Source organism: Bacillus rossius, chromosome 11 (genome assembly GCF_032445375.1).
Source record: "Bacillus rossius redtenbacheri isolate Brsri chromosome 11, Brsri_v3, whole genome shotgun sequence".
Taxonomy (NCBI): domain Eukaryota; kingdom Metazoa; phylum Arthropoda; class Insecta; order Phasmatodea; family Bacillidae; genus Bacillus; species Bacillus rossius.
This window is the reverse complement of record NC_086338.1, coordinates 54,421,460-54,435,258: the sequence shown is the minus strand read 5'-3', so window position 1 is coordinate 54,435,258 and position 13,799 is coordinate 54,421,460. Positions and strand designations below refer to the sequence as shown.

The 13,799-nt window shown below is 38.4% G+C and overlaps 1 protein-coding gene across 6 annotated transcripts in view; it reads left to right on the top strand.

The window, feature by feature from the left end:
• LOC134537016 (LIM domain only protein 3-like) overlaps positions 1 to 13,799 on the top strand; it is a 222,760-nt gene that overhangs the window by 201,049 nt on the left and 7,912 nt on the right. Inside the window, exons 4-7 of one of the 6 annotated variants that reach the window (XM_063377198.1) lie at positions 6,013 to 6,137; positions 10,409 to 10,533; positions 12,623 to 12,748; positions 13,419 to 13,560. In XM_063377198.1, the coding sequence (XP_063233268.1) occupies positions 6,013 to 6,137; positions 10,409 to 10,533; positions 12,623 to 12,748; positions 13,419 to 13,560 (518 nt within the window). Of the gene's footprint in view, positions 1 to 6,012; positions 6,138 to 10,408; positions 10,534 to 12,622; positions 12,766 to 13,418; positions 13,561 to 13,799 lie in introns of all 6 variants that reach the window. The other 5 variants (XM_063377197.1, XM_063377202.1, XM_063377201.1 and 2 more) reach the window with 5 other exon arrangements.

Below are 13,799 nucleotides of genomic sequence, written 5' to 3'. Positions count from 1 at the left end.
TTAATTTTGTTGTTTTAGCCTTCGGAAAAAAATTAATGCTCCTTTATTTGGTAGTGTGTTATTATAGGCAGAAAAAAATCGTATTAACAGAATAATATTCGTTATAGCACAAGAAATGCAAAATTAAATGCAGAAATAAATTTTTCCTCGATCGGAAATTGGACCGTGATGATTGTAGCTTAACTCCACCGTGCGAACATTATAAACAAAATAATACAACTATGATTTGGCACAATATAGTCAACACACGAATTGTTCTTATTTATCAGTAAATGACGACGTAGTAGGACGTTTTGAGCTTCTGATTGGCCGCAAACATATCCCGGTTTTAGCAGTAACACAGTATTAAGCATGTGTAAAGTTTATCGCAATGAACGATGGTGGCTAGTCAGATTGAATTACACGGAGTTAAACTGCTATGTATAATACTGTGTTGTGCTTGTGAAAATCTTACGTTGATAGTGGCTGAAACTGTAAGTCGTGACGTCACGAGATCAGCTATGCAGGTGTGCAAAAACAAACTTCAAAGCGTTTTGTAGGTTATGTTTGATTGGAAACTTCAGTAATTGAAAGACTTATAACATAATTTTGATTTTATATTTGACTGAGAGTTTGGATTTAAAATGAAAAACTTCCACAGATTCACGCTATACATTTTTTTTTGTTTAATATTCCTACCCCCTTACCGCATTTTTGCATGCAACATACCGATATTAATAACTTCATTCAAAGAATTTTTTTTTTCCCCACAACGTGGGCCCTCCCTTTCCTTTAATTTATCTTCAGGGACGCTATATTGTGCAAGTTTCATTACGGCGCCTTGTTGTTGTAGTTCCCGTTGCGGCCGCTAGATGAAACCACCTCCTCGCGCGCCCAGCGAGATAACCAAGATGGCGGCCGTCTAATTAGACGTATCGGAAACAATGCGAGCACCAACCTGTCGTTAATAAGATGGCGGCGTGCATTGTGCGCGGGGGGTTTGCCTCTCGTCGCTTCTTTCCGCAAATTACCGGCCCCGCGTTAATTAAAATAGTTCCTGGGGGGAAGGGTTGTTTTGAGGGTGTGGGGGGGGGGAGGGTTATTGTGGGGAGGGCGATATCTCCGGTCGGCATCCACGCCAACGGCAGATGATGCGCTGCTTCTTGACATGGTGAGAATTTCTTTCAGGGAAAAAAATAATAATTTTACCTAAATTTCGAAATGTTCTCAAATTTGCGAGGATTTTTAACGGATAAGTTAAACGAAATACTTTTTTTTTATTTTCTGAATGAAATTCCAATTATATAATTAAGTAGCCTATATTTTTTTACCTATAAATTTCGAAAGTTTAGGTTTTGTAATCCATTTAATTCGAAAGGACGCCTACTTGCGAAGTTGTTCATTTGTGTGTGAGGAGTGGGGCGCTCAAGTCCATCGATTAAAAAGTCGCGTAGGTAGATAAGTGTTCAGGGTCATCTTCACTTGCGTGACCTTCTACAGCTTGAGACGTTTTAAGTGATAATGGTAGAGGATAACTCTTATCTAAAGTAATGTGTACAATTAGTATCAATCAGTATGCCAATTTTATACGACTTGGCAAAGATTATGTTATGCCCTTGCACTTCGCTTTACCAAAAATACACAGCAAAATAAATTACGATAAAATTTAACAGCAATAATTAACATTCTTACGATTGACTATGTACTTAAACTGTGTATGTTAATTACTATGTACTTAAAATTTTTAATATGGCCATAGATAACCTTCTACTACATAAAAATTGTACTAAGTTTTGCATTTCGCTATCTCTTTGCATGTAAGTCTCTAATTTTAATGATTACATTAAAATGTATATCCCAGACTTCTGAATCACTGAAAAAAAAAGAAAAAAAAAGTGTTTGCATCCGTTCACAGAACAGTTTCAGTTGACAACATCAGTTTAAATATTATCTGATTGAGAGTCCTGGAATGACAAGAACCATGTCTCCATAACATTTTTTTTTTCTTTCTTAAGTTCCTTTCATTCGTGCATTGATTGGTGTGTATTTGTCGCTAACGAACTCGATGTTGACGAGACGCACACACCATTTCCTACATGCGTGCTAGGAAGAAGATTTCTCAACATGGAACATGGAACACCCCTCCACCCCCCCCCCCCCCAACCACCCAACCCCCCTCGGTTCACCAAAAACAAGATCCTTTGTGGCAATCGAACCCGGGACTTCAGTTCCGCCAGTCAGTGAACTTTACCGAAAAGTCGAAGACATTTCTTTCTTACTTCGTGGCGTGCGTTGATTTTAAACGGACAATTTTCAAACCTTATGTTAAAAAAAGGAGATGCGTTCTAAAGGTTGTGAGAGAGATTTGGTATGGAAAAGTGAGGCGCCGTTAAAATGCAGACAATCGTTGCACAATACTTACCATGTGCCCTAGTCACTAATGGAGCAGATACTTTGGACTGTGGATAAGAGAGATGCTGAAATATCAGAGCAATAATGTGAATATAATTTTTGCGCTGTCATCATTTGTGGGGGGTTTTTTCGTTCTCTTCTGTTTTGGAAAACTATTGTGTTCGTTTCGTCTTTTCGTTTTGTCGTGTTTTTGTCTCGTTTCAACTGTTGTGCTGAATTTTTTTGGGTTCAATATTTTTGTGCTGTCATCATTTGTGGGTTTTTTTTCATTGTTAGTCCATTTTTTTTTTGTTTGTTGACCATATTCCTGTTATGGAATATTATGTGGTGTTTATATCCTGTTGACAACAGCAATTTTTGTTTAATTTGTGTTTTTGTCTTTTGGTTTTTTTTTTTTTTTTCCTTCTACAGACATGCATGTGCTTAGCAATGGCGTATGTCCAAAAGCTAACATCAAGTCAATAATGTGAAGTATCTGTATGAGGAGTGTGCTGTCAGTTACGAGGCGAGACAGGATCGGGAGTGAGAAGGTACAAGCAAGAGCAGAAGTACAGGAAAAGAACGAGTTTACGTAAAAGGCAAGAATGAGATGGCTTTGACCATGTCTAGGAATGGGGAAAAGAGAGACGCCGTAAGGAAAATCAAGGAGTTGAAGTACAAGGAGGAGGTGGGAAGAGCAGATAGTTAAAGAAGGAGTGCAGGAGAGATGAGAAAAATTGGAACTGGATGAAGGAGGAGGAACGGTGGAATGACAGAAGAAGAGAGCACTTTGGCTGACAGCCGCGGGCTAGGGAGCAGTTGATGACAACGTATTTAAGAACGAACGTTCAACTTACGAATACAAATGCCAGTAGTGATTCTCGATCAGATACAACATACATTGCTTTTTCGGGATTCCATCCGGATGTTTGGCGACGCTGGAGTGCAAAGGGCCCCGCTCGTACCTGCAAAATTCGCGGATTCATTGACCTCTAGGATAGACTCCACAGTCCTTTAAATACTCGCGGAAATGACACCTGTTCATTGGCTACTGACGCGCGAGACGTCTCAAACTAGGCTGTCCGTAATTCGGCACTTTCTTGGTTTAGTGTTTCCCATTGGCTCACAGTTCCCCGGATAAAATGTGGGCCAATCGCAGAAGCGGTACGAAGGTATAGTTGTTTTGGTGCTAGCCTATCGCGAAATGAATCCGCGAATTTTGCATGTCTCTACGTAATGAGCGACGTTCATTTGTTTCCTTTGGTCTGTGCAAGGCGCATGCAAGATGGCGGGATCCCTCGTGAACGCGCTTATTTTATTTATTGTTGTTGTTAATAGCACAGAGGCTAACATAATCACATAAAAATAAAACATATGTTTCATATATCCAATACTGACAACATTATAACATTGTATACATTCAAACTCACCTTGGTATACATATCTATATACACCATCCGACTTATAAGTTGGTATTCAAGTCATTGCTGTCTTTTGCATGACAAATAGTTTCGTAAGTGTTTCCTGGACATTCCTCTAATGTATGTAAACTGGCAAATAGCATAGATTGACTGTTGAGCTGAAGCAGTCCTCCTATATCGCTCTCCCCTTATTTTCCTCTCACGTCCAAGAATCTCCCCGCTAAAAGCGTAACTGCCGGGGAAGAGTTTTTAATTAATAAAACGCGGGAAAACAATTTGCTCGTTAAAAAGTTGCGCGCGCGCGTCTTAGTGTTCCTCCCCTCCCCTTGTCGCCCCTTCACCGTGACGTGGACAGTGTCTTCCCCTCTCCACCCCCTCTTACCACTCCCACCCCGGGCTGGTCTTCAAGGCTGTAAACTCTTTATAATGCCGACATCCGGGCCGCGCACATGTGACGTCAAAACCGATTAATCTTCGTTTTTCGCGGGCGCGCGCCGCCCGCACGTAATAAGCGTGAGGTTTAAATTGTGTGGGAGGGGGGGAAGGTTTAGTAGCTGGAGGGAGAGAGAGAGAGAGAGAGAGAATCCGCTGGGAGTGCCCGGCGCTCGTTAGTTCGCGCGTACCTTGTGAGGCCCGCCATTTTGAATATTAAACTGTAGTATATTTATCCGAGTGGTTTAAAAACTTGTCCAATCAACGGAATGATATCGTAAAAAAAAAAGTGTAGTTTTGTTTTTAATTCGATCGTTTTTTGGCTGAAGTAAATTTTGTCACGTATGTCATCGTAATTAAAAGTGATTATTTTCTCTTTTATCACGCGATAAATATAATGGATTTCACTCAATCTGCGCCGGCATCCTGATAGCCATCTTTGATTTTTTTTTTTTAACACTTTCGAAATGCAACAACAATGTCACAAGTGGTTCTGTCTGGCTCAACAGGGCTTATTGGACACTATTCGCAGAGGATTAAGGCCCTGCTACAGTAGGACGATTCTCGGACGAGCTACCACGTGCTGCTCCCGATTCTGAAATGTGATTGGACGTGACGCCACGTACGGCCTGCCGTGACAACAATGGTCGAGTTGGCCAACTGTCAGCATCTTGGGGTCGGCAGACATTCTAAAACAGGCACGTGATCTGCTGTCTTTTGTGAGGTGCGGTGTTTCCTAGCTCTAGCCAGTCACCCTCCCCTCCCCCTCTCTCTCTCTTTTCTAAAACTCTTAGAAATTGCCGTAATGTAACGGACTTTACTACTAAGACTAACACGAAAGACACGAAGGGTTCCTCATATTCTCAGATAACTGCGCTCTTGGAAATTACAGTAAATTTACGAACTTTAAACGAAGAATTCACCTGAAATAAACGAAAGGCTCTTCGTAATGTAAGGATACCTGCCTCTTCGTGGTAAAAAAAAAAAAAAAAAAAAAAAAGCCGTACTTCAACCTCTGTGTTCTGTTTTTAGAATAAACACACACGTGGAAGAAGTACCTAAAGAGTGTTTTTTGCAGGGGTCTTAATACGTTTTTGAATGTTTTGCTAGTGTGTCAGTATAATTTCCGTGAAATTATGTTGAAAGCCAATTTACTTATTAACAGTAAATTTTCGGAGATAACAGCAAATTTACGAAGATTCTTGGATAATTGTAACCAAAGTTTTTCGTAAATTTAAGGGGAACATTTTTAAAATTGTGGATCTTCGTGGAAATTACGCTGGATTCCGAATTCTGAGTTACGTGTTTATTTGTAAAATAGGTAAACACAGCAGTGGAAGTAAAAAAAAAAAAAAAAAAAAGGTTTTTGCTCTAGACTCAACGCGTTTATGAATGTAGTATTATTATTCATATAATATGATAATTATTGTTGATTCATGTCGGAAGTACGTGAACTCAGCACCCGTAAAAATTACGGAGATGAACCGCAAACTTACGAAGACAGTCTGGATAATTTGTAAGCAACGTTAATTCGTAAATTTTAGGTGGCCATTTTTAAACCGAACTTGAACAGCCTGACCAACCAGCCTTTCCACCTGCCATCTCCCTTTGTAGCGTTTCCCGTGCCAGATGTCCGACCTCTATGGATGGCCTCTGCTTCTGTCTCTTCAACCACACTGGAATGTAAGCTTGCGGCATACTGTTCGCTGACTTGATTGAAGCTTCATTCAAGCTCAGATCTGACCGCAAAGGAGGAGGGAATACGAACAGGGGGAACGCGGTGTTTCAGAAGCGGCAGCGATACCGGAGGAGGCGGCCGGGGGGCGGGCTGGGGGCGGCTCGGGGGCGGGCGCCGCCCCAGCCAAGGAGTGCGCCGGCTGCGGCAAGCGAATCACGGAGCGCTTCCTGCTCAAGGTCGGTGTGACGTCACACAGTACTCTCTCCTCCTGACTTGAATACTGTGTGACAGTGAGTGGAGTTCTAGCTTATTGTGTTATTATCAGAGACCTGAAAAATTCGCGGATTCATTTCGTGATAGGCTAGAATCCAAAAACGTTTGCCTTTTTACTGCATCAGTGATTGGGCCACAGTTTATTTGAACTCTCGACCAATGAAAAACCTTTAACAAAAGAAGTGTCGAATCACGAGCATCCCAGTTAACAGGTGTCATGAGTCAGTAGCCAATGAGCAGGTGTAATTTTCCCGCGTGCATAGAGGATCATGAAGTATATCCTACAGGTCATTGATACCGTGAATTTTTCCGGTCTCTAGTTATTAGGTATCCCGTAGAGACCGGAAAAATTCGCGGGTTCATTTCCTGATTTATACTAAAATTCAATTAATTATACCGTTGTGCTGCTTCTGCTATTGGTTCACTGTTAATATGTAGGACTCTTGGCCAATTAGAGACAATCAATCAAAGAAGTATCCAACCACAAGTTACCCACTTGAGACGCCTCAAAATTCAGTACCCAATGAACGGGCGCCGTTTGCCCAAGTAGGCAGAGGATCGTGTCATCTATCCTGGAGGTCATTGAACTCGCGAATTTTTCCAGTCTCTAGTTGTTATTAGGTATAAGAAACACGATTCCTGTTGGCTGAGGTCGCAGATAAAAAAAGAATATATATATATATATGTATATGTATATATGTGTATATATATGTACATATGTATATATATTCAAAGATAATAGAATGATTTTATGCTCGTGCATGCGCAGAATTTTGCAAAACACAGCAGCCATCAGATTGTCTGCTCGCGACAGTTGTGTGGTTCTTGTGTAAATTCGTGGAAGTCAACTACTTTCAGACAAAATGTCGCGTCACGTTGTGTTGTGCTTCATTCTGCGACCGCTCCGCTTCTAATTTTCCTCTCGAACCACACAACTCGTGGTAGGTTACATTGAATACCTCTCGAATAAAAGGAGAATCCAAAAACTTGAAAAATAAATAAATATATTTAAAAAAATTATTTGCCCCTTGATTTACTTATGTATTTCAAACATACACATAAAATAATGCAATTGAGGTTCAACAAGTGGATATGAACCCTCTGCAAACAAACTTGTAACAAAATGGAAAAAGCTCATAACTGGGTGCGATATTGTCCAGAAAGTTGCAATACATGTACTTACAAAATATTTGTATACTAAAGTCTTGCAGTGCAATGTTAACTTGCCTTCAGGCTAGGGATGACGATATATCGATAAATCGGAATTATCAATATAGCTGGTTCAAAATACCAATAATTTGGTATTGATATTTTAGGGCTGATATTTTTTTATATCGATATTTTGTTCCGATGATATCAAATGATTTAAAAATTATATTTTTCAAGTAAAAATGTTTTATTAGAATTATCTGTAAAATAATTTTGGCAGAAAAAAATAGTAAAGAATACACGCAGAAAAATAAACGCTTCTGAGTTTAACAAAAAATAGGAATATATTTATGCTAATTTCACTTGATTATAATTAAATTACCTATAGCAGGGCTTTTACCAGCAAAATCAAATATAACTAAGTAATTTTTCAATTTTTTTATTATTATTCATCATTCTCTTTGCTACTTTTTTTTTTTCCTGCTTTTCCGCTCAACATTCTCAGAAGTCTATAACAATAACAATCCTTAAATATTACTTTAAAATATTTTTAAAAATAGGGCTGGAGAAAAAATAGCAACACATACAGAGAATAATAATAACAATTGCATAACACCAACAGAGGCACATTACTTATTCCCCTCACCTAAAGTAAATATTTTGGGCATTTTTTTATTTTAAAAGTTAGATTAAGAACTTTCGTTAACTCAGTCTGTATCTAATATTCAGACTAAGTTATAAGTATCTAGATATAGGCTTCTGCAAATCCTTTTTTTATTTGAATTTAATATAAAAGTATTCACAAATTTTGAATATTTTTTTAATCTAATTAAACCGTGTAGTGAAACTTCTTTCCCCCAAATTTCACAGAAGTCCAGGAAAAATAAATATGAAATATGCAAAGTCCAGTAAAATTAAAAAGATAGAAACATATGTGGAGCCATATTAGTGTGGTGTAAATCCCAAGAAAAAAAAAACACAGCAATGCAATTTTTTTTTTTTAATCATTGTTTTGAGTTTGAATTTTTTCTAATCCAACATAAAAATTAATTAATTTTAATATTTCTTTTAATCACTGATTATTTGTTGAATATAAAAAGTATGTATGCACTAATTGCAGAAGACATCCAAATTTCTCAATGAATATTTTTAGCTTCATTATGTTGCACCATTTATATTTAAAAAAATTGTGAATTGAGTCCCACTTGCTATATCAGTTGGCAATGAATAATAAAAACATGGGTATTTAGGTATGCACTTTAAAACTTATACTTACGTGGCATAATAAAAAAAATTCCATTAAAATAATTAATAGAAATAAAATAATACAATGTCGAGAGTAATATTATAAAGTAAAATATAATTTCAAACAATGGTAAAGTATAAATGCAAACAAATTAAATTTTTTATAAATACTCAGTTATCAATCTAAACACATGTATAAAAGTAATTATTTAATGTAGTAAAATAATCAAGATGAATTTGAATTAATATAGAAAATCAATAAATATGATGAATTTTTTTCTTCTAATCTATTAATTTCAATTACCACTATTTATCGAATAATATTGTAATAATTTATAATGGAAATAAATTATACATATAGGAACATAAGCTCACTTATATAAACACACTTAAAAACGTTTATAAACACCATTTCTATCACTAATATTATCAATAAATTATTTTTTTAAATTATATGGACCTGTATTCCACATAAATCACAATATTGTATGATTTGAAAAAAGCATATATAATTTTTATTTATATGTAACCATTTTTCATCCTGTCAATTTTTGTTGCAAGTTGCATGCGCAACGTAGAACTTCACATGCATCATTTTACTATAACACACCTAAAGAATTTAATGCAGTTTTTTGGACATACGCCATTGCATCCTAAAAATCAAAATTAAATATAAATATGAATAAATAAAATAAAAAGTACATAATAAAGTTAAATAAACCAGTTTTTGTCCGTGCTGTAGTTGTTGTGTTGTCCATAATACGTGTTTAATTATTCATCGTTGGTTCTGTTTGTCCGACATCAGCTGATTCAGTCTTGTTTTGTGTGAAATATTTTTGTTTTTATCTTCATATTTTTATTTTTATTTTTTTTTTTTTTCGGAACTTTTTCCATGACGAGCAGTGCAAAACTGCAATGGTGTATGTCCAAAAAAAACTGCAATAAACCAAAATTCCCCATTGCGTGAAATCATTTAAAGAACGCTTAAAGAAGCGTATAACTTCAGAAATTATTTTTGTTTGAGACATCGAATGTCAAATTGTTTCAGGAACATGAATTTTTTTTTTAATACTCTGGGACCCCTGTCTAGTTTTGTCGAGCACTGTTCCTCCCGGTTGTATCAGGGTTGTCGTGCCCCCGGCCTCTTGAGCCAGTGGCGGATCCAGAGGTTCACCTCGGAGGAGGGGGGGCACTCTAGGATTTCAGAGTAGCCAGAGAAAAAAAAAAGTCTTAAAATTACTAAATTTGTATTTAATCTACTCACACTACACATAACATCCAACCACCAGATTTTATAATTCTACAAGAAATTAATTAACTATATTAAAATATTTTATCGGTAGGGATCATGCAGATTTCGCGAAAAGATTTCGGGACTAGATGAAAGTCAAAACACTGTACCATCGTCTGTGTTCCGCGATTGGGCGGAGTTTCTCCCCAGGTACATGTCGATTGTCACAACCACCAATCACAGTGATTCAGTGCGGGAGCAAACGCGTCCTTGGCGGCTCGGTCAAACAATGCAACCGACTTCTCTCGCCAGACGGCCGCCAATCACGAGGAAGGAACCGCTGGTGCGGGTACACCTTGTTGCAGTCTAACACGCGTTCAGATTATTTTTTTCGCGAAAAAATGCCTGCCCCTATCTATTGGTTTCAGAAACAATCTTTTTTTTTTTTTTCGGCAATATTAATGTAGCAGACGACTGGTTTTTTCGGGGGGGGGGGGGGGGGGAGGATATGCACTTGCCCCTGGTGCCCCTCCTTGGATCCGCCACTGTCTCGAGCACAGACGCCCGCCCGCTCTTGTGCCTGTGTCCGTCAGGATCGTGTGCTCGCAGGCGCTGGACCTCTTCTGGCACGAGGACTGCCTGAAGTGCGGCTGCTGCGACTGTCGCCTGGGCGAGGTGGGCTCCACGCTCTACACCAAGGCCAACCTCATCCTGTGCAAGAGAGACTACCTCAGGTGCGCCTGTTACCATGCTACATAAATACTAATGAGATCAGTTTTGAGTTGAGGCCGCAGATCCTTTAAGACAACAAGGTCATTGGAGACATACCACGCAATACAGTTGAGGGCTATTGGAAGAAATCAACAATGGCTTGTAGTAAAGAACCAATACAGCATCTTCCTGGAGTGATTATAGGACACCTTAGGCTACCTAAATCAGGATAGCTGAACTGGGTTTCGAACCTGGATCCATGGAATAATCTTCGTCCCTTCATTCTTGTTCCATGCTGATAAGTTAGGGTTTAACCTTTACTTTACATGTGTTTGGGTGAAAACACTCAATAATTTACACATTAAAAATTCGTATAAAAATTATTATTGCATTATAACTAAGGATATAAACTACAAAAATCTTTAAAGTTCGCGGATTCATTTCGTGATGGGCTGAAATTCAAAACACGTGTGCAATTCTGCTGGTTCTGCTATCGGGTCGCGGTCCGACTGGAGCTCTTCTGGGCCAATGAGAGACTATCGACCAAATAAGCTACCCATCGGAGACGTCTCACAATTTAGCACCCAATGAACACGCGTGTTTACTTGAGAAATGCAGAGGATAATGGAGGCTATCCTAGAGGTCGTTGAATCCGCGAAATTTTTCCGGTCCCTACTCATGATGCTGGGCCTCTGTTCCGCGATATACCTACATTTTTTTTTGTGAATGCTGAAATGCACATGTACGTAATTGGACCTATATTTAAAGTTATCATCTAAGGTTATTTACATATTTATTAGTAAATTTAGGGGGTGGGGGTGGGACAAGTAATTGCAATTTTTAAATTTTATCTAGTAGTATATGACATTCAAACTACCCGCCAGGCCGCCACCGCCGCTGCTGCATTTCTACCACCACATACCTAACTATTCCTCCTCGTGCAATGCTTGAAAATTTCAGCCCCCCTGACAGCAGAGAAGTTTCACTTCAGTAATTGGGGGGAAGCCTTCTTTACACAGACGAGAGAGCCAAACGCCCGATCGTGCATCTTTGGTTGTTTTTTTTCATTGTAAATGTGTTGATAAAAAGGATACTAATGGTCAATTAGGTTAGGTTAGCTAAATTATAAATACTTTAAAACATTGTGGACGGTTGATTTGGATAGGATAGCTAGGATAGCGAGCATGAACTTCGGGGAACTTGGGGTTTTGGCTCTCTCGTCTGTGAAAAGAAGGCTTCCCGTAAAGGTGGGTTTACGATTGAAAATTAAGAATTAAGACTTAAGACTTAGTCGTGTACCTACCATATGACTCTATGTAAACTAGTGGAATGGTTTATGATTGTCGTGTGTGAATTTTGACGGGTCGTGTGCAAACCATATGATGACTTAAGGCTTAACAGAAATGGTTATATAACAAACCGGAACCATTCAACCGGAAGTTTATGTCTTATTATTGGACCGAGCGAGGCAGTATTTTGGTTTAGAATTCGTATATTTGTCATTTGTAATCATCATCCATTTCGAAAAATAGATATCCTATTTGTGAATAACCTATTTCAAACCTGCTTCTCCGTTTCGAACAATAGCCGACCATGTGTTTTGTGCTGTGATTGGTTGGAATTAACGAACTTCTATGTCAATCATAAACTGGAAAATGTAGTTTGACTTAATCGTGTGCTCGATGTTAAGTTGTAATTCTTAAGGAAATCAATCGTAAACCCAGCTTTAAGGGAAGCGACCAATCACAACAAACCGGAACCTTTCAACCGGAAGTTTATGTCTTATTATTGGACCGGGCGAGGCAGTATTTTGGGATTAGAATTTGTATATTTGTCATTTGTAATCATCATCCATTTCGAAAAATAGATATCCCATTTGTGAATAACCTATTTCAAACCTGCTTCTCCGTTTCGAACAATGGCCGACCATGTGTTTTGTGCTGTGATTGGTTGGAATGAACGGACTTCCATGTCAATCATAAACTGTAAAATGTAGTTTTGACTTAATCGTGTGCTCGATGTTAAGGAAATCAATGGTAAAGCCAGCTTGATCGGGCGGGGACACAGCTCGGTGAAGGAGGTCTCCTCACGGGAGCCGTGCTCTTGCCGCAGGTTGTTCGGCACGACGGGCTACTGCGCGGCGTGCAGCAAGGTGATCCCGGCCTTCGAGATGGTCATGCGCGCCAAGAACAACGTCTACCACTTGGAGTGCTTCGCCTGCCAGCAGTGCAACCACAGGTGCGCGGCACTGCAGGGTCAGTGGGGACGAGATTACATCACGTTGATTTGCGATGAAATCAAAATAACACCGAAAATCATGTCACTGCACCATATAACACCAAAATGCAAGTAAACACACCTTCAAGCATCAAAATGCATATCTAATCATGATATTGCTCACCATTTTTAATCAAAATTTAAACTCATATCACAAAATTTTAATATATTTAAATCAATGAATGTAATTTATACAGCATGAATATTGTACCAAAATATATGTACTAAACATATTGGAAAAAAAATTATATATTTTATCTAGCAACTTTAATACTAATTTTTTTACAAATACATTGATACATCTTTCAAAACGAAAAATACTTGTCGATTCTATTTTTGTCGTTCTGGGTAGTTCTGGCACTAAACATACTTGTTACAAATCATCTTGTAAAAGAGCAATCTTATGTCAGTCAAAATGAAAAATTTTTTTTTTTTTTGTGAATAAGCCTCACGGAACATTTAACTAATATTTGTTAAATAATGCACTATCTCTCTCCGATAGTTTAATAATAATAATAATAATAATAATAATAATATCATTATAAAACCTATATATTTTGTTTTAAACAAAAATGAAACTGGCCCCCGGAGATAAAAACCCACGAAGTCGAGTGAACGCCGAATGCCACAGGTTCTGCGTGGGCGACCGGTTCTACCTGTGCGACAACAAGATCCTGTGCGAGTACGACTACGAGGAGCGGCTGGTGTTTGCCAACATGGCGTACAACCCCAGCAGCCTCGCCCACATACGAAGGCAAGTCAGTAATTTGCAGGTATGACAATCCCGCAGGGCGGCAGTAAAGCTTAGCTCTCCCCCTAGCTCCTAACTCCCCGCGACAGTGCAGGCACTATCGTTTCGAAATTCCAACTGTGCGTCATGCAGTAGAAATAATTTTTTTTTTCCCAAAGGATAAGCTATAAATTTATAAAATTATTTGATCATGAAGTTTAATATTATTTCTTTTCAGTCTTTTATTTCAAAGTAGCCTATTTAGCCTATTTAGTTGTAAAA